The sequence below is a fragment of the Thermobia domestica genome, chromosome 17 (assembly GCF_964235325.1).
Source record: "Thermobia domestica chromosome 17, izTheDome1.hap1.1, whole genome shotgun sequence".
In the NCBI taxonomy this organism is placed as follows: domain Eukaryota; kingdom Metazoa; phylum Arthropoda; class Insecta; order Zygentoma; family Lepismatidae; genus Thermobia; species Thermobia domestica.
In genome coordinates, this window is record NC_137470.1 from 123,682,660 (window position 1) to 123,707,496 (window position 24,837).

At 36.0% G+C, this 24,837-nt stretch overlaps 1 protein-coding gene across 7 annotated transcripts in view; it reads right to left on the reverse strand.

Annotated features, from left to right (window-relative positions):
* The window catches only part of LOC145674318 (sister chromatid cohesion protein PDS5 homolog B-B-like), a 271,993-nt gene that overhangs the window by 104,824 nt on the left and 142,332 nt on the right, over window positions 1-24,837 (reverse strand). For all 7 annotated transcript variants that reach the window (XM_081744213.1, XM_081744214.1, XM_081744217.1 and 4 more), the window contains 2 exons: window positions 23,256-23,407; window positions 6,333-6,458 (listed from right to left, as the gene is read on the reverse strand). In XM_081744213.1, coding sequence (XP_081600339.1) covers window positions 6,333-6,458; window positions 23,256-23,407 — 278 coding nt within the window. The remainder of the gene's footprint in view (window positions 1-6,332; window positions 6,459-23,255; window positions 23,408-24,837) is intronic.

A 24,837-nucleotide genomic window follows, 5' to 3' on the forward strand; every position in this document is an offset into this window, starting at 1 on the left:
AATAGTGCTCTGTGGTCCGTGGGCGTCATTTCCAGAACACGTTAGATCAGCGTTTCCCAACCTTTTTCAACTTGCGGCACACTATAGGTGTTACTTGGATTCTCGCGGCACACTTATAGGCATTATTATTTGTAAATATAAAACACAGTGGTATTTTTTCTGTGATTATTGATCTCCTCACAGAGAAGAAAGATCCTTCACTGATCCTTGGTAAATCATTATGCTTATTTTTCATTCTAATTAGAGAAAACAATTGCAATGAAATATTAGACTTAGGTTTTTAAAAATACGCTTTCTTTTTAAAAACTGTATCCAACCTTTTACCAAGAAGGAAGGTCACTAAATAACGAACAAACACAAATGTAGGTAATTTGTCGAAAGGATTGAATGATATTTCAAATTTTTAAGTTACGAAATAATCTGCAATAATAAAGAAGCAATAATGGTCATAACAATTATAACGAATATTTTTTTCAACATTAGAAATATACAGAACAGTAACCCGGTATCAAAAATGTAGATTCATAGTTATGTGAAATACAAATATACATTTTCCCCTACGTTTTGCAATTTCATTGCTATAAATTAATAATTTTGTATCGATTCCTCGCGGCATACCAGCGGCCCATTCACGGCACACCGGTTGGGAAACGCTGCCTTAGATAGATAGGTAAATACATACATACATACATACATACATACATAGATAGAAAGTTTATTTTTTCTGCAGCTGAGACCGTTATTATGCTTCGTAACCATTTGTGTAAACTATAAGAATACGAGTAGATTTCTCGATTCAAAAGTGGCAAAGTGTCACTTCAATACCTACTTTTAACCTAGCCATCCATCGACGAACTAAAATTTGGACAACATTAAAAATGTGCAACACGCTATCAATAAAGATAGTCGAAAGAGCATTGACCACATTTCTGAACATGCAATTTTTTCTTGGAGTACCTGCCAAAAGAGCTTTATCGAAAGATTTGCAAATGAAACTGTTGTCAGCGGAAGGCTTACAGGCAGGAAACAAATAATGTTGAAAGCCGACTGCGACTTAAAGCAGGAAGTGACTGAGAATGAAAGAAAACGCGTACCAAGCCAAAATATTCAAATTCATCAAGAATCAGAAGAGTACGTCGAAGTCAATCAGAAAACATCACGGCAATGTTGATTTGTTTCTTGGATATGGCAAATTTATCCCAAATTTGTGCATAAAAATTCATGTTATCAATTCTGTGCAAATTTTTATTGCTTATCACTAATTAACCTAAAACACACCTGTTGCAGTAATTTTACGACAATAGTGTTGCCAGGGGCCGCGTACCTGTCAAAAAACACCCATTTTACGGACATGCATTTAATAGCCGTTTTATATGGCAATACTGCATCAACCTTGTCACATTTTCGCACGAATGGATAAATGTTGATGCATAGTGTACATATACACAGGAATTCACCCATAGGAAATCAGTTTTTTTGCAACTGAATGTTGATTTTCTTCATTTGTACATTTTTTATTTTACACTTACGGTAATTTCTTTCGTTATTACACAAAAAACGTTACAAGTTCCAGCATTGGCCATGATCTCGAAAATATCTACATAGAACAGACTTATATTTGTTTCAAGTCTCAGGTCTTTGTCATTCTTAGATCAAAAGATATACCCAATCAAACTTTGGGTTGTGCAACTTTACGGACACACACTATTTTTAGCATGGGAAAACACCGGAAAAATGCATCGACGCAAGTGGAGAATACTTTGAAGTAGTCTCGAATATGTAAGTTATATATGGTGTATATATGGTGTACAGTTTAATACGATTGCTTCGAAAAATATTTTCAGTTATTTTTGAGTAAGCGTCCTTAATCGCCAAATTTTCGTTGTCTGTTGTCAGTGTTGTGAAGAAACACATGAAAGTGTCATAAGTACACCACGTGAAGGAGTTTGATTTTACGGTGTGATATTTTCTCAATTACTGTTGAAACTGGAAGTAGTAGTAGATTTCTATTACTTCCAGTTTTACTAAGGGATTAGAATAGAGTACAATATGTTTTCCGGACGCTGAATTGCTTACAGAAAACCGCTTTTCGATGTCTATTATCGTTTTTACTCTATAACGATCAACCTTAAAACCGGAAGCGATTCATTTCTGCCACTCCAGGTTTGAACAGAGGCTTGAAAGAGAATGCTAGAATTCTCTCTGCAGAAAAACCTGCTTCTCGCTATTTCATCTTTTATGCTCTGCGTAGGTCGATATCGAAATGAAAGTTGTAAGGAGTATCACATACGGTTTTAATACAGAGTTAAGAATGGAAAAATGGATTCTGTGAACGCTTAATCGATTGCAGGAAACAAATCCTCCCTCTCTACCACCATTTTTGTTCTATAATGATCAGTGTTAAAACCAGTAATTCTGGTAATTCCAGGAATCAGAATTCCTTCCATTTCCGATTTCAGTATTAGCTTCGTGAACAAACTAAATTCTCAACTTTTGATCCTCTACATCCTGCCGAAAATTCATCGTCATCCATTAATTCTTGAAACTATGGGCAGAGTGTAATGTTTTGGCAAGCGATTGAGTGTGGATAGAATAAATGGAAATTAAAGGAATAACACATACAGTGTAATAACTATATGCTAACATATTAACATATGTAACCACAAATATCTCGAGGCTTATAGTGTGGAAGTGTGCTGCTTCTCTTGTGGTTGCTGACGATCATGAAGGTATCAATGATGTTATTCCAAATTTTTTGTCGAAAGTACCCATGCCGAAATTCCTTCGTTTGAATTTAAAACGTTTCGTATGCTTGTTTTTCTATAAACTATGACTTTTTTTAAAAAATAATAATTTCCATTTTATTAACGTTGTTTTTTCCATCTTTTAGGTGTTTCGAAAGACCTGGTGTTCTAGCAGGAGATTTCCTCATATATTCTTTCAAGCTTTTTGGGGAAATCCCATTTGCCTCATGCACTATGTATATGGAAGGCTCTCGAGTTGAACACATCGCGAAAAACCTGTATTATTACAAAATCAAATACGTAAAACTGTTTTGACAAAAGGGACAAACTTTCAGAAAGGCAATCGTAAAGCTGTTTGGAAAAGTTGCTATGCGCAAAGCACGTGACTGTGTTTTTACGGACTTTTTTCACATTGTCTAAAATAATAATAATAATAATAATAATAATAATAATAATAATAATAATAATAATAATTTAGAACTAAAATGGTGACTCTTGTATCTTTACAAAAAATGTTCTTTTTTTAAAATAGAACATTTTTTCTATTAATAACTCTTGGTGTCAGTGATTTTATTTCAACCTTTGTCCAATACCTTAGTTTAATTTCGATTCTTTTGTTGTTCGAATGGAAAGATTCATACGCCTGTCTTTCTATGAGCAATGAAGATTTCTTGATCACTTCTGTATCAATATTGTACTTTCAACGTGTTTAGAAAAAACTTTTTGTTGGAGTGTCGTTGTATCTGGCAACACAAATATGTTCACCCGAATGTTTCCGTCGCGTCTACGTAAACGTCTCGGCATATGCATGTAATTTCATAGACGCATGCAGAACCCGGTGGACTAGTAAAGGAACTTCCATATTTTGTTAAGTTTTTCTCAGTGTTCTTTAGGAACACTAATGCTATAATTCTGGAAACTTTTAGTAATTTATTTGAAATAGACTGAAATAAAAACAATGATCATTTTTTAAAATTTTCCACAAATAAGCCATTTTAAACAGTATAGCAAACTCTGCTCATCTTTTCATTTTCTCCTGATCTGTCTGTAATATCGCATTGTTGTGAACGGTATTATGATCTTTGCGCCTATTGAAAACCAGGGTTGGCAAAAACCATGGTCTTTATTTAAAAAAAAAAAACAAACAAAAAAAAAACAGTTTTTTTTGGTTTAAACCCTGTTTTTTTTTTTTTTTTTGTTTGTTTAAATAATTTACTCCATGTATTTATATTAAATATGGACAGAAATTAGTTTGTTTCGCCTTGGTGTTATTATGCAACAACAAGGATATGCTGGAAGGGGTCACATAAGCTTAAAGCAGAATCCAAACCGCTTCTCGGCTTACATCCAAGAGAAATTGTCCATTTGGACACGAAACCGGGACTAAGTGGTCACAAATGCGATTGCCGACTCACTCACGAAGGATTCCTGATAAAAATATGTTGTATTGATCTTTACATAGGCCTACTTGTTAATATAATTGTCAAGAGTCATTTCAGAAGGACAAAAAGATAATACACAATTATATATAAATCGGGAAATTCCCGCCTTAGCCATTGGGAAAATCCTGTTCTTACTTTAAATGTATTTGTATGTAAAATTTTAAGGTCAACGTATCATAATCACTACGCTAAAACTGAGGTATTAAATTACAAATTTGGTATGTAGATATCATTCAATAAAATTAAAAACAAGTCAAATCCAAACTGATGTTGGAAGCTACGTAGGCAGTTGATAAATTTTGCCAATTTCTATTAATATATTTAAGCAATCTTGGCTTCTTTATAAAACAACAGGCATTCATTCAAGTAGAAATATATAATTTCGTTTCATTTCGTATGTTTAGGCTTAACATCCTTATGAAATACCAAGGTTATCACGGAGAAGACTTTCGCTTAGAGGGACACCTCGAATTGCTACTTGGTTTACACCTGAAAGGTGGGTTGTGGTTCGACCGAGAATTGAACACGGGACCCCTTAATTAAAAGGTGAAAAGTAGATAAAGGTAATGCGGATGATTTGATGTGTGGAAACGTCACTATGAAGTTCACACGATTTAAAGCATTTTTCGTTTTTTTTTTTTTTTGGGGGGGTTTAAACAAGTTTTTTTTTTTTTTTTTTTTTTTTTTAAAGAGAAAAAACAGCTCGTTTAAACCACCTTGGTTTAAACCAGCCAACCCTGTTGAAAACCATCTGCACCATTGGATTTTATACTTATCTAAGCACTTTTTCAAAATAAAACTATTTGGAAAACGTAATTTTTATCTTGTTTTCATCTTTATTCAAGATACTTCATATCATGATCAAAATATTCAACCCTAAGGTATTGTGAACGTGCGTTTCCTCGACCGTCTCACTTGCATTAGGCATAGTTCCAGATCAATTCAAGCAGATAAAGAAAAAAAAATATATTATCTTTGATACTCTCAGATGTTATTAAATTTAACAGATGATGAAATTCAGGACAAAGTAAGAATTTTCAACGAACTTAAAAAGTTCGTTACTAAATTCTCTCTATATATGTGTGTATATGTGTCTTTCTGTTATTTGCGATTTTTTTTTTTTTTTTTTCAATTTTGAGCCCTCCATTCAATATAGCATCAAAAATTATCTGAGAAAGTGATGGATTGTTTTTTTCGTCAATCTTACCGTTCCCAAGATATTGGCCAAAAAATGGAGCTGAATTAAAATACGCTGGTGCAATATTTAAGTGTATTTTGTCTATTAGTTTTAAAAGTTACATGGGCGTTCCAAGATAAATGGTCCATCCTTTTTCAGCTGTTTAAGTTAGGCATTTTTTTAACGAAAGCGATGGTGATCAACATAAACAGGTTCAACTATACTGTGAATTATATAGTTGGGACGTAGTACTTTTCTCCCAGTCCAAACAACTTTCAAGTAGCTAAACGTTACTTTGAAAAGAAGCAAAGGAATTACTGTACTTAAAAAAAAAAAAAAAAAAAAAAAAAAACTTTAAAAAATGTGAAGAAATAGTGTATTTTTATTTTAAAAAAACTAGTTTTTTTTTCACCCCACTACTGACACCTTCATATTTATAAACAACTACAAAAGCAGCAGTAGAATAAATTTTAGATTCGTGCACTGTGAAAATTCGTACTGGGGCCCTCAAGATATTTGTGTGTCCAAGTGTTAATATGTTAGTGTATCTACTTATTATTTATGTAATTAATTCACATTCATTTTGTCTCTAGTAAATCCACTTTTTCTTACCTAATTTGACAATCTTCACAGCACTAACCAAAAATTCGACAGTTAAGTGATTTTTGGAGTGAACCAGTAACAGGATGGTAAAAGACAAGGTGAGTATTTTTGAATGTATGTGTTATCAATTTGTTCACCAAAATTTCAACCGCAAAGCAACAAAAATTGTCCTCTACAAAGCAAGAAGATGTGAACTGCCAAAAAGAAACAAATACGCATTACGCCATGTTATTGAAAATAGTTTTGGTAGTTTCTTGTAAATACTACACAGAATAATGTTGTGATTTTGTTTTTCGTGATCCAGCACCGTGCTGCTTTAAAATTAATATTCTCTATGTTCTGTATAATAATAAATAAAGAACTTACCTTTTCAGATATAACATTTCTGATCTGAATAGCAAACTTATCCGGAACGGTATACGCTAACTGGCCTAAAGACACAATCGCTGTACGATAGTGAGGACATTCACTTATTAAGTTTTCATTTATTTTCTGTAAATAGAAAAACATCAATGATATTAAAATATAGAAAGAATGAAACAGTTTTCACGTTTCTAATTTATTAATTTCGTCCTAGTATTTAGTGCACGATGTGATTGGAAAGTTTTAAGACAGGTGGCGCTACTGCTCAAGAGGAGTAGATATAATTGCCCGTCAGCGTGAAAGCAGTGGCTTGGTGTGACCTTGATACGTGCTGCTATCTTTGATCAGTACAGCATAGCAACCTGTTAAGTGCGGGCGTGTGTCTGTGTCGTAGCGGATTATTAATTTCGCAAAATGGATGAACCAAATGGAACAACGTGTTTGTCTCAAATTTCGTTTTAAAATCGGGAAATCTGCTTTGGAGACTTATGAATCCTTAGAAACAGTTTTTTGACATAAATGTTTGAGCCGGTCAAAAGTGTTTATCTGGCTTAACAGATTCAAAGATGGCCGCGACTCAGTCGAAGATGACCCCCTAGTCCGGCCGGCTTTCCGCGTCAAAAACCAAGGAGAACATTGTGAAAGGTCGCAATTTAGTGCACTCGGACCGTAGACTTACAATTAGGGAGATGGCTGATCACCTAAATTAAAGTTTCTATGCGGTTCAGCCAATGATAACTGGCAATTTGAACATGCATCGAGTGTCCGTAAAATTCACTCCGAAATTGCTGTCACATGAGCAGAGACAACAGCGAATTTAAGTGCCTCAAGACCTGCTTAATCGGGCCTAAACGGACCGAGAATTGTTAAATAGAGTAATAACAGGTAATGATACATGGGTTTATGGTGTGACCCAGAAACAAAGGCCCAATCTTCTCAGTGAAAGAGCCCAGATTCACCACGACCGAAGAAAGCGCGACAAAGTCGGTCGAATGAGAAAACAACGTTAGTTTTTTTCTTTTCTCGATTCTACGAGTACCGTGCATCATGAATTTGCCCCTAGGAGGCAGACAGTCACCCACGAATACTACCAAAGTGTCCTTCAGCGTTTGCGCGAAAATTTGCGGAGAAAAAGGCCTGCCCTCTGGAAAGACAAGAATTGGGTCCTTCAGCACGACAATGCACTGGCGCATTGTACGTTATTGCTCCAGGAATTTCTGGCCAAATTCAACATTCCTGTGCTTCCACAACTTCCTATTCCTCTGATTTGGCCCCTGCCGACTTCTAAATGTTTCCTGAATTAAAATTGTCGTTGAAAGGGAATAGATTTGACTCAATTGAAGACATCCGGAGAGAGTTCTTCACACTCTAACGATAGATAATTTTCAGGAATGCTTCTAGAAGTGGAAACACCGTTGGAATTGGCGTGTTTAGGCAGCAGGGGACTACTTTGAAGGAGATCAATCGCAATAGCCTGTAAGTACAGCCACTTTTAAATTACAATCCCAGTCTTAAAACTCAAATCACACCCCATGTAGATACTACTATCCTTTACATTTGACGCACTGTCCAGACAATAGAATTTAATTGTATTCTAAATATTTGCTAATCCTTTTTACTTTAGTATTAATGTACATTATCAATGTATTACTTGAAGTACATTTTTTATTAAATACATTATCAATACCTACTTACTCAACCAGCTGGAGAATACAAGGGCGGATCAATAAGTAATATACAATTTTTTCACGCAATATTATGCTGATTTGGGATGTGAAATATGAAGAGAAGTGCTTTGATGTCATCACTATAGTCGGCACTTGATCGATTAAATGAACAGTGTTATTCAAGAAACTTGACCACTCACTTCTCTTTGAAAAGCCCTCTAATTTTACCAACAGTTGGAATTAAATCAAACATATGTAGATTTCCTTTGGCCAATTGAGATATTTACTGCGGAAGTATTAGAATTTCTCACATATATTTGCCAGAATATGGCCTTCTAACGTACAGTAAGGCGAGTGGTCCAGTTTTTTTTGAACAAGACTGTATCTCTAGCGGTAGAAGCTAAACTACTCAGCAAAGATGGTACATGTCCTATAGTCGTCTACTTGTTAAGAGCAGAGAGGCGCAGTTTGTTTGCCGTAGACAGAAGAACAAATCCTGAGTGAAATTCACAAGAAAATAAAGTGCACGTATAGGCAAGACCCGATGTAAATTTTTGGAGAGAGCCGAGTTAACCTTGCAAGTTCGGCACATGCCGGGCGGGCCGAGCTAGCCATAATGACCAGCGAATCCATCTCCGAACACTGTCGAACATGTTCTTCATTTCGTACGGTTCAGTATATGTTGTGGTGCATATCGAACTGCAATTCCGTAAAATAACTGCCCGGTGAAACTGAAGAACCTCACAGACGTCCATAAGGGGTAACGAATGATAAAACATACCTGGAACACCTTGCACGGTACGCTGAAGGACACTTTTCTGGAAGGTGCCGTTACAGGTGAGTTCTGGGCATATCACTACACGCCTGAAACAAAGCAGGCATCCATGAAATGGAAAGATATCGATTCCCACCAAAGAAGAAATTCCAGGAGACTCAATCTGCAAACACAGTGCTAGTGTCCGTATTCTGGGATATGAAATGGGTTAAGGCTACTGTGAATGTCATACGCTACATGACAAACGTTCTAACATTAATTCAAGAAATATCAAACTCTTAATGATAATGCATGCCCACACGTTGCTGCTTCTGTTCGTGAGAAACTTGAGAAATTTGGGTGGGACATGCTCGAGCACGGGCCAGTAAAGTCCTGATCTGGTAGCTTCAGACTATTTACTTTTTGATCCGATGAAGAAATTCTTGCCAGGCCAACGTTTCAATTTTGATGACGAAGTCAAATTGGTTGTAACGTGGGTTCCTGTCACCACAGCATGGCGCGTCCTCAGGTTGCAGATCGAGGAGAAGGCCTATAGATATAGAGGTTAGCTGCGAATATACTGAATAAGCAGTCGCGGACAGACGACTAGGAGTGGTCCTCCAGCTTGGGGGTTTGGGTAAGGCTAACACCCTCATCCTGTAAAAAAAGGTACTTGTTCAGAAACATTCACAAAAGCCTCGGACAAGGACTGATAACTTGGCACGACATCAGCAAAAGAAAATGGACATGAGATTTGGAACATGGAATATTAGGAGTCTGTATAGGGCAGGCGCGTTAAAATCCGTAACGAGTGAGTTAGAGAAATACAGAATGGACGTAGTAGGAGTTCAGGAAGTTAGGTGGGAAGGAAATGGGTCTGAGAATTCCGGAAATTTTACGTTCTTTTACGGAGAAGGAAATAAAAATCACCAGTTAGGAACAGGGTTTTTCGTTCATAAACGTATATTACCAGCAATTAAACGGGTTGAATTTGTTACTGATAGACTTTCTTTTATTACTCTCAAGGGACGGTGGTGTGATATTATTGTTTTAAATGTACATGCCCCAACTGAAGATAAGGATGACGATATAAAAGACAGTTTTTACGAAGAAGTGGAACGGATATTTGACCAACTCCCGCGATACCATATGAAAATTCTACTAGGGGATTTCAATGCGAAGGTAGGACGAGAGGATATTTTCAAACCGATTATAGGGAACGAAAGTTTGCATAAGGAAAGTAATGACAACGGTGTTAGACTCGTGAACTTTGCAACATCCAAAAACCTAATCGTGAAGAGTACAAAATTCCCACATCGCGACGTTCATAAATACACTTGGACATCACCAGACGGAAAAACACATAATCAAATTGATCACGTTTTAGTAGATAGAAGAAGACAATCTAGCATAATTGACGTCCGGTCGTTTAGAGGGGCTGATTGTGACACTGATCACTACCTGGTAGTAGCGATAATACGGGAGAGATTATCGTTGAATAAAGGTAATATTCAATGTCCGAAAACGGAGAGATTTAATTTAAAGAAATTAGAAGAGAGCCAGGTAAGAGAGGAATACCAGATTGAAGTTTCGAATAGATTCGCGGTTTTAGAAGACTCGGAGTGCACTAGTGTTGAGAATACTTGGATTGAAATTAGAGATAGCATTAAAAGTTCAGCAATAGAAAAATTGGGACACGCGGAAATACGTAGGAACAAACCATGGTTCGACCAAGAATGCATTAAACTAGCAGAGAAGAGAAAACAGGCAAAATTACGGTGGCTACAAAATCCGAATGAAACAACTACACAAAATTTCGCAGATATCAGGCGGGAAACTTCCAAAACTTTTAGAACAAAGAAACGGGAATTTTTTGAAAGTTAAAATTAAGGAACTTGAAGATAATAGTAAAAATAAAAATATTCGGGACATGTATAAGGGGATCAGCGAATTTAAGAAAGGCTATCAACCTCGTGCTTATATATTAAAGAAATCTGACGGAACAGTTCTCACCGATACGGATAGCCTCTTAAATAGATGGAAAGATTTCTTTGACGATTTGCTGAACACGCAGCCAAAAACTAATGTGCGTGGAGAAAAGGAGATACACACCGCAGAACCGTATATTCCAGAACCCAATCGAATAGAAGTGGAAGCCGCTATAAAGAAATTGAAGAAACACAAATCTCCGGGTGTAGATGAAATTCCGGCTGAGTTAATTTTAGCTGGAGGCGAAAAATTGTGGAACAAGATACACAAACTCATTCTCCTTATATGGAACAAGGAAGAATTGCCACAAGAGTGGAAAGAATCAATCATTGTTCCAATTCAGAAGAAAGGCGACAAAACTGACTGTAATAATTATCGAGGCATTTCTCTTCTGTCAACATCCTATAAAATCCTTTCAAATATTCTGTTAGCAAGATTGACCCCATACGCAGATGAAATTATTGGAGATTATCAGTGCGGATTCAGACGAAATCGATCAACTATCGACCAAATATTTACCATTCGCCAAATACTCGAAAAGAAGTGGGAATACAATACCCCGGTACATCAACTATTTATTGATTTTAGAAAGGCTTACGACTCGGTTAGGAGAGAAACATTATACAACGTTCTTACAGAACTTGGAATACCGAGAAAGCTAATTAGATTAATTAAGATATGTTTAAGTGAATCCCAAAGTAAAGTCCGGGTAGGAAAATTTTTGTCCACGAGCTTCCACGTCGAAAATGGCCTGAAACAAGGAGATGCGTTGTCGCCATTATTATTTAACTTTGTGCTGGAATACGCCATAAGGAAAATCAAAGATAGCAACCAGGGCCTAGAGTTGAACGGCATTCACCAGGTTATGGCATATGCTGATGATGTAAATTTAATAGGGGATGATAGGAGAACAGTAGAAATAAATGCAGAGATCTTATTAAACGCTTGCAGGGACATGGGTTTAGAAGTAAATGCAGAGAAAACTAAATACATGGAAGTGCGTCGGGACCGTAATACGGCAAATTGTGGAGGCGTTAAAATATTAAATAGTACTTTTGATAAAGTGGATACTTTCAAATATTTAGGATCAATATTAACAGACGAAAATCATATTCACGAAGAAATTAAATGTCGACTAAAAGCAGGGAATTCGTGTTACTATTCGGTTCAAAATCTTTTGTCGTCGCGAATTCTGTCGAGGAATTTGAAGCTTAAAATATATAAAACGATAATCATGCCTGTTGTTCTATATGGTTGTGAAACATGGTCGCTTACTCTGAGGGAAGAACATAGACTGAAAGTATTTGAGAACAGGATCCTGAGAAGAATATTCGGACCCAAGAGGAACGGGAATGGGAAATGGCGGAAACTTCATAACGAGGAACTACATAATTTATACGGTTTACCCAACATTGTTAGGGTCGTCAAGTCTAGGAGGCTTAGGTGGGCAGGTCATGTAGCTAGAATGGAAGAAAGTAGAAACGCTTTCAAAGTCTTGACTGGTAGACCCATAGGAAAACGACCATTAGGAAGACCTAGGCGCAGATGGGAGGACAATATTAAGATGGATCTCGCAGAGATAGGAATACAAAGTAGAAACTGGATGCAATTAGCTAAGGATAGAAGTCAGTGGAGAGCTTTTGTGAACGCGGCACTGAACCTCCGGGTTCCATAGGCCATAGAGTTAGTTAGTTAGTCAAATTGGTTGTGCGCAGACGGCTATGCTCCCAAAAGATGGTCTACGGGCTATGAACAATGTACTGTATTTTGAAACTTGTGTCAGGATGAGAAAAATATGTTGAAAGACTTGGCGGCTATGTTGAAAAGTATTTTAAAATGACAATTTCTTCTTTATAAATTGTTATGCTTACTTATTAATCCTTTCTCATATATTCATGCACATTAACCTAATCTGAAAGTACATGATTTCCACTAAAAATGGATACGAGTTGAAATGTTCACATGGTTTTCATAATAAAATACTTGAACATGAATGTATTTACTTAAATGAAAGTTAAAATACTAAAACCCTCTCATGCATATTATCTACTCTGGTGGACACGTGCTGTTGGCTGACATTTCTCTTAAGTTTTGACTGCAAATTTCAAGAGAACGCACGGCGTCCACTCTAGTGGACTTCGCTCTGACGTTTTAGAACGAATAATTGCACCATCTGTTGGCTACATGAAGAACTATTAGTTCCGTTGAACATGGTCGAGAAGGAAAGGAGAGAAAGATGAATGGCGAAGAATCACGAGAGATTAAACGGAGGAGGTCCCGAAGGGGGTATGTATTTTTTTTTTTTTCAAATACTAGTTATAAATGCACGACGAATACAACGTGCATGTTATTTTATGTATTTCTTCTATGTATGTCGCGTGACGAAAATTTTTTCACCTGTCCACTCTACTGGACATTGTGCATTAGTAATGAAAAGTGCTATATTTGTTTGTCCACTGAGGTAGACAATGTGCTTTAACGCGTAAAACTATTTTAATTTATGCTTGCTGTTTTGTTAGCTTATTTGTAAGAAATAGGGATGTACCGATATATCGGTATCGGAAAATGGACACCGATATTTACCGATATATTTTCCAAACTATTTTCAATTTGTTTTATATTAAGTGACACTTACATTTCACAGGTTTCTTTTAGACTTAAAGTTGATCTAAATAATTATTAATTGTACAATCGATTTTTTATGTATGTGTAGGCCTTTGAATTGCACTACCCGTACTCAACTGATATTTTTTGTCCCTCGATGCCAAAATAGAGATAAAGAAGAGCCAAAGATCATCAGTCAGGATCACGGGCGTCCAAAGAAAATTTTCTAGGAGTGGGGCATTCCATGGTTGCTATATTACGTCTGGTATTTAATATACGTGGTTTGCTATATTACGTAGACTATACATTTTCGTGAGCCAGGGGGGGTGGCCCCAACCTGCCCTGCCCCTTCGGGCGCTCATGGTCAGGATAGCAGACCCGTCCATTTGAATCCCAAACGAGATAAAGGTTTCGATTCAGAAGAAAATGCTATGGAAGAAATCCACAAGACGCTCATTTTCTCATTATTTTCTCTTACTTATTAGTTAAAAACCATTAGTTCTCAAGTTAATAAATAGTTTTATCGTTTTCGACTTCGCTTAAATAACCCTCTTTTTTTCTTTTTTTAAATGGTGTACACAGCAACACCTGGTTCAGCACGCATAATTTTGTAAACAATAAAAATTTGTAACGGTAGTATCCGTTTGCATGTATGTATGTAACAGAGACTAGTAAACACAATTGGAGTGGGAGCCCCGGGTTCGATTCCCGGCGGGAGCTCATGTGGTTCGGATTCCACGTTAATAAGTAGGTCCAAGTTTCAAATAGCCTCGCTGCTGAATGCGACGTTAAACTCAAAATCAATTCAATTCAATTCAACTAGTAAACACAATGTAATTATCAAAGTACATTATCACTCTAACTATCAAACACTGACTCTTAGAATTAAGTATACACTATACGTATACGTATTTGCTGCTTTTTAGTTCATTTTATGTGAGCTGGATTAAATTTAGAGAAACGATATTTTTTTGTGTCGAACCTAATATGAAATTCTGCTTTCTGTCTTTGTATATCAAATTTTGGCCTATCGGTGAGAAAATGCTATCGGTACGTCCCTAGTAAGAAATAACCAGAAAGAGATTATGTTTAAATAGAATCGTGCTCCAAGAACTGTAAAAGAATTGTATTTGTGGTACAGATACGTACATATCAATCAAACTGTCTGCACGCAGCTTGAGCAGTACTCCCACCTGAAAAGGAACTAAAAAAAAAATATGGAAAGAGAGACGTCAGAAGAAGTTACATCAGGTGACAACATAATTGTAACAAGGTGACTTGATAGATCCATTGTTCAGATTGCTTCTATTTGTTACGGAAAAGAACTTAAGACAGAGCAGAACGTTGGAGCATTCGGTCTAGATTTACAACTCTCACATGCGTGGTGTTGACAAAATGGATCATTTGGTGGCACTGTATCCTCCTCGCAGGAGGAACAAGAGGTGATACACAAGGCTGTTCTTCCACTTTATAGTTGTTACTGTTGTAAATGGTTGGATAATATACAAACCTTTGAGGAACAGTAATAAAGATTGGCTGGAATTCAAGGCTAAAGTTGCTCGAGCATTGATTAATTTTGGAATACAAGGCATAAAAGGAAGCAAGAGAGGACGACCATCTGCAGCCACTCTGCCCATTGTGAAAAAATGTTCCTCCAAACCACTACGGGAAGAAAGATACAATGAGGGTGGACATTGGTCAAAACTGATGCAAGTGAAGAGTCCAAACAGGTGCCATGATGTAGGATGCAAAAGGAAGAGAAAGGACGCCTGTAAAAATGTAATGTGTTCGTGCGTCCCGATTACTTTGAAAACTTCAACACAAGGAAGTAAAAGAAACTACTTGTAGTTTCCCAATTTGAAAAAGAACAACTACTTGGTAGGAATTGATTTACTTTCATGCAGATTTTAGCTTCATAATAATAGAAGCAATAATAGCAATTAGAAATGGTAACAACTAGAAGTCATAACTGTAACCTTGTGAAGTGTTCTACAATTAAATTTCCATTGTATATTTTAGTTTGCGTAAACAATAGTACAGACTGAAGTAAGTTCATAAAATAAATAGGTGTTTTATTTAAGTCATAATATACCCTTATCGCATAACGTCCACTCAGGTGAACAGGAAAATAGTATGTCGGGTACAGCAAGGAATGCTGCACTTTTTGATTGGAACATGCCAATTTCTGTGCTCATAGTTTACGTCAAAATGTAACATTTGAGCCGAAGATCTACTTCGAAATACGTGTAGAACATCAAAATAGCGACCATATAAGATGGCCGCTATGAGAAACCGTATTGACTTTTTTTTAAGTAGCCATTACTCGTCCGAATTTAATTATTAGTACTGCATTCTTTTAACAATGAAACAGTCTTTCAACTGCATAATGGTGCAAGTCTGTATAACGTTTGAGAAAAGGGGAGTTTTGGGGAAATCGGAAAATTTCTCAGGAAAAGATACCTTTTTAGAAGTTTAGGGACCCCTAGAGCGACCCAGGTTAGAGTACGTAGTCACATTGTACCCTGAAAAATATATTTATTTATCGGTAATGTTTTTGCCAAATATGATTTTGGTATCTTAAATAAAGTGACGTGGAAAAAATATTTCCCAATCCTATTTAAAATTAGAATATATATATCAATAGGGAAAATTACGATCCTTTGATATATATATATATATCTCAATATATATGAATATATATATCAATAGGGAAAATTCCTTGAGCTAGTACAATGCATCCAAATTTTATGATTCGTACGCCAATCTCTTCAGAATGATGTAATCTTTCAAATGCAATATTATTTATGTCCCGATAAAGTACGTCAAAGGGGAAATTTTGGGGAAAGCGCGAAATAATTTTTTTTTTTAGATGTTAGGATCCTCTTAGAGCGGCCCCAGGTGAAAGTACGCAAGCCCTAACATACCACAAAAATACGTTGTTAATGCTTGCTGCAACCACCATTTCGATATATTACTTAGTGACGTAATGAAAAAACATGGAAGCTCTTGTTAAGGGGAAACTTTTCTATCCTTACACATTCAACTCTATACTTTATGGGTTCTGCCACTTTTCAAAACCAGGTTTTTTTTCACTTTATCTACATATTTCATTGATAAGTGACTATTTATTCTTTCTTAAATTATCCTTTTTCCCACGGCGTACCGTAGGTGTAAAGAAAGATTCGTTTTTATAAACAGCAGTGATTTTAATTATTTTTAGAAGAAATACTACATTAATGTGATAAATTTTTACTAACAACTAAAATATTAACTGCTTCTGTACAACTCTCATGATTCTTGATCTTCTTTCAATCTTTTATATTGTATTTATTGTTGCACTGTCTACTAGCAGTGCATTTTGTGCAAAGCAGCGTGCATGGAACTTCAGCCTTTGAACAAGATCATCGTGCAACACATCCGTAGCAACCGTATTTAACGAATTCTCTGCAGGCTTCCATAATAGGGGGAAGAGAAGACCAGACTGTTGTCCACTGCCCATCAACAATGGTCCATCTCCATTCTTCTGGCTTTACTGTAACTGCCTGGTATGTTGAACGAAGGCAATGTTGCCTTAGTGTATCTTTTGTAGGGGGAAGACTTTGTAGACTGCGGCTGTTTGAAGAAGAAACTTTCTAAGGTGATTGACTAAGAAATCTTCTGCGTATTTGCAGTAGAGTAAAACAGTGAACTTCTCGAAAACTTAAAAAGTCTCGTCAGAAATAGACTGCTGAGGTATAGAGATTGTTTGGAAGGCTTCAGTAGCTTCAGGGAATGTTTTCCACACTTTTCAGACAGTCTCTTTCCCTTTTATTGCAAACGAGGACGTTATATCCGAACTCAAGAAAGCTTCTTTTTAAATCTTCTCTCTACTCCTGAAACTTACTCTGGTAAACAGCGTACTGTTCGTGGTGAAAAGATCTATTAGTACTGTTCATTTTGCTTGTTGACTCAAACTCATCAAGAGTACTAAGTAATAGAGGTCCAGACAGCATCCATCTTCTCAACATGGCTGGATCTTGCAATAGACCTACAGCACCACCATTTCCTTTTACGATGGCGTTGTTTTGCTCATGACCTTGATCCACAGCGATGGCAGAAAAAGAATTGTTGGTTTTATTGATAACAAATTCACCTTTGCAAAAGCAATCGTGTACCCTAGGTGTTGTGTATTTTAGTTGTTCTAAATCTTTTATATGGATTGGTAACCAATGAGCATAGTGGTGATGGTCCATTAGCAAAACTCAAGGTGCTAACTTGTTCAGCGTTTGTGCGAATAGTTCGTAGTTATCATTCCTAATCAAAGTAACGAAAGACAAAAGTAGTATGTCCAAGCTTAGCACTAGGAGCCAGAATCGAAAAGTTAGGCATTTTGACCATTTGTCTTTAATCTATTCATCAAATGAAATCTCCGAATCTCCTTGTGTAAATGCTTCATGGAGCAGACTACATAAAACCGCAGCAGTCGTCTGATAAATTGCTATTGCTTTTGTGGCATGAGTAACTTTAAAACACGTTTCCGCTCCTGCTTCTGTCTTGATTCCAGAATTTGCTACCGAGCTAGTGCACCCACTACCTTCGAGAATGTGACCAAGTAATTTCAAAAAGGCCTGCTCAATATGAAAAGCTCTAAACATGGCTACAAACTTCGACTCACCATAAGAATCAGGCCAGTTCCACTGGATGGATTTAGTCAAAGCAAATAGAGGTTGGTTCACACATATCACATGAATCTGTCCTGGATTTAAAAATGTTGTAATTTTTTATTTGTTCTATTCCATGCTTGAGCATTGACGGTGAAGAAGAACTTTCATTGAATAGGGGTAACAGAGAGCTAAAGTTAATTTGAATGATGAAGAATCTTTTTCTTGAAGCATGGAATGCTATTCAGGAAAGATCTAGAGGTCCATCTTTTCTATCAGTAAGGATGTGGTTTATATATCCCTGTTCCGCTTTCCACTCAGATAGAGATTCGGTAACGTGACATTTGTAAAGAGGTGCTTTGGTTTGCTTTGGGCACAGATGGTTCCTTCGATGATAGTGTTACACACTTAACACTGCAATTGTCTGGAAGCTCTGGCACTTTTCTGTTACTTTGATCAACACAAGAAATGTTAGTGACAACTCTACGAGGCTCACCAACTTCTCCTATAGTGGGAATTTGAAATATATATAAATTTCTGTTCCATGAAAAGATAATTGTGAAGTCGTGCTGCGCACCTATGATCAATGTTGTCATACGCACCAATCACGAAGAGACCATGAAGCAAGTTTGAGGGACATACCGGCTTTGCCCCCTTCCCGCCGCAAAAACTGAACAAAAGGCCATGTGTTACTCGAACTTTGTTTACAGTTTTTATACTAATGTACCATTTTACAATATTACCACTATGATTACGATTACTACGAATAATAATAATAATAATACAGTATAACCACGGATAACCGAACTAAAGTAGGGGAGTTATTTCGGATAACATTTTTTGGATATCTATTGCCGGGTCAGTATTACAGTATATATATATATATATATATATATATATATATATATATATCTGAAATCTTTTGAAGAGCAAATAACTTTAAAACTCTCTTTGTAGGCTACAATTACGTTCTTTATTAAAGTTAAATTAAGGAGTTCCATAGGCTAGTGGCTACAGCGTTGGATTCATGTCCACGTGATCCCGGGTTCAATACTTGGCTGGAGTACGCCAAATTTTTGGCGCCCGCCCAGCGTTGTGAGGAAAACTGGAGAATGATACGCCTGTTGGCGGGAGGATGACGCAATGGGTTGACCACTTATTCGTCACTCACGTTGACGTAGGTGCACCAGTCGTTAACATATGGCGTTGAGGCCGGCTCATGACTTAAGGACTGTTACGCCAGTGGTTTTAGTTTTTGAAAGTTAAATGAACATTTTTAGGACTACAGCACATCTATATGTAGTTAGTACTGTAATAGTTTATCTTTATAGCATATGAATTAGCCATAGTCTAGCGCGCTCTCGTCCTCGCGATTACTCCCGCGCATTACAGTACATGTTTTTTGGATTTACTATTTCAGATAATTCGAGTTTCCATAAACCGGGATTATACCGTAAGTACATCCTACACAGAGGAAAATTAAAGTAAATATTTTTGTGTACTCATACAAAATACAGTATTCTCATTGTCTAGAATAAAAGGGAAGGGAAACTCTTCTTGTATCGTCACACTGAAACACGCAACAAGCAAACACACATGATAAAACTAAGGAGAGGCATCACTATATTTCACTTGGAACAGAAAACTAAATTTTTAAAAATAGTTTACACGATAAGCCTTCGTTTCCTTAGGAGCAAGAATTTGTCTGTAATTTTATACAGTTTATTTTTTTCCACTTCATATTCAATGTTCAAAATGGCAAGTGCACGCAATCTACCATTTGTCATGGTGCTCCGTAAATAATTCTTGATAATTTTTAATTTTGAAAAACTTCTCTCTGCTGCAGCAGTTATGACAGGAAGTGTGAGTTTCAGCTGTATGGTACTACTCAAGTCCAGCAAACTACTTAGTAAACAACTGTTTTCTTCAATTAACAAAGTAGTAATACTTCTCAAATTGTTTTCTTGGTAGATATTTCCGGCGAAAATAAGCAACGGAATGTTAATACTTGATCTAAGAGATTTCCCGAAATGTCGTCCTTATACTTGTCAGTGAAAGCTCAAGTTTTCTCTGTAATCTGATCACGAGTCAGTTCTTTCAAGCACTTGGGTAAAAAAAATGAGAAATGTTCAAGTATGACATTCAGACTACTGAATCTGTTTTTAAGACGATATCAAGCACAACGTTGAAAACGGATATTTTGAATATCTTTAATGGATCCGTAACAGTAAAGTCAGAAGAAATTTCGTCTTAAAATGTTTTTACTTTTCGTACAGAGTTTTGTTTCATGTTACACTCTATATTCCAAGTCTTTGCAATTTCACGAGCTTCATTCATAAATTCTGGAAAGTTTTCTCGTAAATATGTTAGATTGGCATACGCTCGTTCCAAAAGAATGTGAGCTGTTTCAAGATAAGCATTTCCACTTTGAAGCAGTTTCGATGTTATACTGATGTTTTCCAGAATTTTACTTTGTAAAGTTAGCAATAAGATAAACTCAAAATTTTCTAGTTGTTTTCTCAGAATCGTTTGAGAGTGAATGATTATAACAGAATCAGTGGAATGTTCATGTGGGAGGAAACGTCAGAATCGCAAGAAAACGCACGGACACGATGTTGTTCACCACAAACTCATATGACGTGGGTTCGAACCAGGGATCCCACACACAAGAGGTGAACGCTCTATTATTGATTCACCATGTCCTTTGATAATGAATGTTTGTGATGTCATGACGAATAATAAACACAATATTCTGCTCCAGTGAATGAAACAATATAAGAGAAATCAATCTACACGGACGAAACTTAACAAAAGCGTGAACTCTTCAAACGTTTGCTTTTATTTTATTTTTATTTTTTATTTTATTTTATTTATTATTTTTTTTTTTATTTTGTTTCCTTTGTGGATATGGGAAAACACAAAACGCTATACTTTCACGATATAATCGCTTGCAAATGTACCACATAAGTCACTTGAGAGCTGACGAGATAAAGAATATAAATAAACTTATGTTCGTATACTTACTGTCAGATAACGTATTTGACAATGATGAACGTTTGCGTTTCTTTGCCCTATTTTGTTCTATCGAAGTTCATTTCACGTATTTTATGCCACATAATTTATTTTTTCGAAATTTTCCTTCTATTCCTTCTCCCTCATTTAACATATATAAATCAAAACCATTGGGCAGAGCACCTATATTAAGAAATTCCTTTAAATTTTCTGCAAGCGTCCTGTAGCCAGTACCAACAAGTGACTTAATAGGGTTTATGGCAGGGCAAATCAAGTATTCAAAACTAGAGTTCTGGTACAGGCAACATTTGGTCCAACCTGTAAGCCCAGGAGGAGACTCGAAATTCATAGTTGCTAACCGTAGATAGCATGAAGTCACTCTCAGTTTTAAAACTGTCTTATCTGAACCTAAGATGAGCGCTAGAAACTAGTAACCCGACTAGAAACTAGTAAGTCAAGTCATCTAAAACAGAGTTGTCAGTTTTAAGGAAAATAAAAGTGATATTACTTTGTTATGTTTTGCACAAAAGATAATAAAGGATATACATGATAAAAGTATACATGAAGAAATCAATAAACAAGAAAAGAACAAATAAACCGTATTACAATTTTATTTTCTTCTAACAGACTCCATTTTCGAAAGAAACACAACAGAAAGCTAAAACTGAAAAGATAAAAAAAAAAAAAAAAAAAAAAGACTGACATCTTCCGTAAGGTTGAGAGAGAAATGTATACGTACAAAAAATGTTTCCTCTTAATAAGAGCTTTCGAATTATAAAAGAATCTAAACCAGACAATTAGTAGACAAAATGCAAAAGAATTTAGTGAACTTCTTAAATGCCCTGAATAACCCCAAAAGATTTACCACTCAATAAATTTGGGGGTATAAACTTCCCTTTCTTCGTACGTCATGGGGTCATAAACAATATTGCATTTAATTGATTTTGAGTTTAATGTCCCTCTCAGCAGCAAGGTTATATGAGACTTGGACCTACTGATTAACGTGGAATCCGAACCACATGATCTCCCGCAGGGAATCGAACCCGGATCTCCCACGCCAAAGGTGAGTACTATAAATATTGTATTTGAAACATTCCATCATTCTAAAGAGAATGACGTACTAACACAAAATCTGGATGGTTAGAACTCTGTCCAGAAATCTTATATCCTAATTTTCCCTATTTTATATGTTTTACTAGCAAACTACATTGGGAAATATTTTTTTCACGTCACTAAATAAGATATCGAAATGGTGTTTGCAGGAAGCATTAACAATACTTCGGCGTATTTTTGTGGTAAGTTAGGGTTGCGTACTTTCACCTGGGGCCGCTCTAAGAGGATCTAAACGTCTAAAAAATGAATTTCGCGATTCCCCCAAAATTTCCCTTTCACGTACTTTATCGAAACATAAACAATATTGCATTTGAAAGATTACATCATTCTGAAGGGAACGGCGTACGAATAATAAAATTTGGACAGATTGTACTCGCTCAAGGAATTTTAGATCGTAATGTCCCCTATTGATACATATTTTCTAATTTTAAATAGGATTGGGAAAATTTTTCACATGTCACTATATTTAAGATATCAAACTCATAATTGAAAAAAAAAAAAAAAAAAAACTACCAATAATCAAACGTATTTTTTCAGGGTAAAATGTGATTACTCTCACCTGGGATCGCTCTAGGGGTCTCCAAACTTCAAGCAAGGTATTTTTTCCTGAGAAATTTCCCGATTTCCCCATAATTCCCCTTTTCTTATACGTTATACGGACTTGCACCATTATGCAGTTGAAAGACTGTTTTATTGTTAAGAGAATGCGGTACTATCATTAAATTCGGATGAGTAGTGTTGAAGCAATAGCTACTTAAAAAAGGCAATACGGTTTCTCATGGCGGCCATCTTGAATGGCCGCCATGTTGGTGTTCTAAACGGATTTTGAAGTGGCTCTTCGGCTCAAATGTTATATTATTTTGACATAAACTATGGGCACAGAAACTGCCATATTCCAATCAAAAAATGAAGCATTTTAGCTTTTCCAGCCATGTACCGAAAGTACTAAAATTGTTGCCTATATCCCCAGGATACTCAAACAAAAAGTTCCAACATCACATTTTCTGATCTAATTAGTGGTAGAGTGTTTTCTAAAATAGCGCACATTTAAAAAAAATAAATATCAAATTTTAGATATTTCATGCGCGAGAGGCATAGATTTTTCAATGAAGCAATGAATTAAAGTCTGAATTAATGAAGATCTTACCTGTAATATTTCTGGAAACACTGTATCGTTGTTGTCAATTTTGTTTACGTGAAGACAACGTATGGAGAGCTTGGCTTGCTTAGGTGTGCCTTCCACAGCAAACTTGCGACAAATTGGAACTAATGACTTTGCTATATCTGGGAACTCTTCACCTAAAAGACAACGTAATCTTAAGTTTTTTTTTCCCACAATATTCCCTTACACGTTGACGATACATATAATAATAAAGCATACAATATCCTTTGCTCGCCTGCATACAATTCGATACTTTTATCTTGTTTTAGGCGACAAAATTGTTGGCGAGATAATGCTGATATCGCTTAGAAAAAAGAGAATCAGTATATGTAGGTACCTTAATAGTTACCAACGTTAAAGCATTTTACTCTCACTAAACTATTTTCGTCCACGCAGATGAAGTCGTCTTTGGAAATCTGTATTTTAAAATAAAATCGTAAAGAAGTTATACTACACTGCACCCAATTAATGAAAACAGGAATTTAAGTAAAACATAGAGAGAAATATTTTTTCCAAAAATACGTTATTTATTTATTTATTTATTCACTTTCCATTGGCCCCAAGGAGCTAATGCTCACATTATGGGACAGTACAATCCACTACGTACATATCTGAATAATAATAAAACATGACGATAGATGTATGTCATACATTGAAAAGAGACTAAAAAAGAAAGAAAAAATAAAGAAACATTAATGGAAATAAAGTACAACTGTATATATATATATATACTAGCGTTTGGCTAGCTGGGAGCTCCGCCCCCAGGCCCCGAGTGTGCTCGGCCTACGGTCTCACATTTCTTATCTATCGGCCTTTTTCATCAACAGTGAATTCCGTGTAATTGCTGTTCATATTTCCTGAATCTGCCCATCCGAGGACTTCGCCCCCATACACTGTTTTAGTTCGGATTACGGCCTCGCACATCTTGAATCCCCAATTCTATCGTTTCTTTTCCTATTTTAACTATCTAAAAGATAAGATTTTGTATTTCAAAAAAACGCCTATTTAAATAGCATGGGGATTTCTTCATCCCCTTTTAGACCTCTAAAAAAGTAAAAAAATATTAACTTTTGGCAATTTTCTTGTGGGTTAGTCCTGAAAGGCTACGATCATGCCAAATTCCATCATTCTAATCCTGCCGGAAGTGCCTAAACATTTTGGGGTGTAGAAGACTCCCATATAAATAACATGCGAAAGATTTTTCAGTTCCCCATAAAACCACTCTACGGTTGATTTTTTTTTTTTTTTTTTTTTTTTTTTTTTTTAATTTCTGATGATCCACCTAGGTAATGCTAACGAAAGCGTACAAGCATACCAAATTTCAAGTTTTTATTCCAACTCTAAGTGCCTAAAACATGAGGTTTTAGGTCAAAAAAAAGGGCCCTTTTAAATAACATAGGGAAATTCTTCATCCCCTCTTTAGGCTCCCTAAAAATTAAAAAAATATTCACTCTTGGCAATTTTTCCTGTGGACTAATTCCGGAAAGCTACAATCATGCCAAATTTAATCATTGTTGCCGTACAGGAAGTGATCAATAATTTATATCAGCTCATGTAGTTTTATATA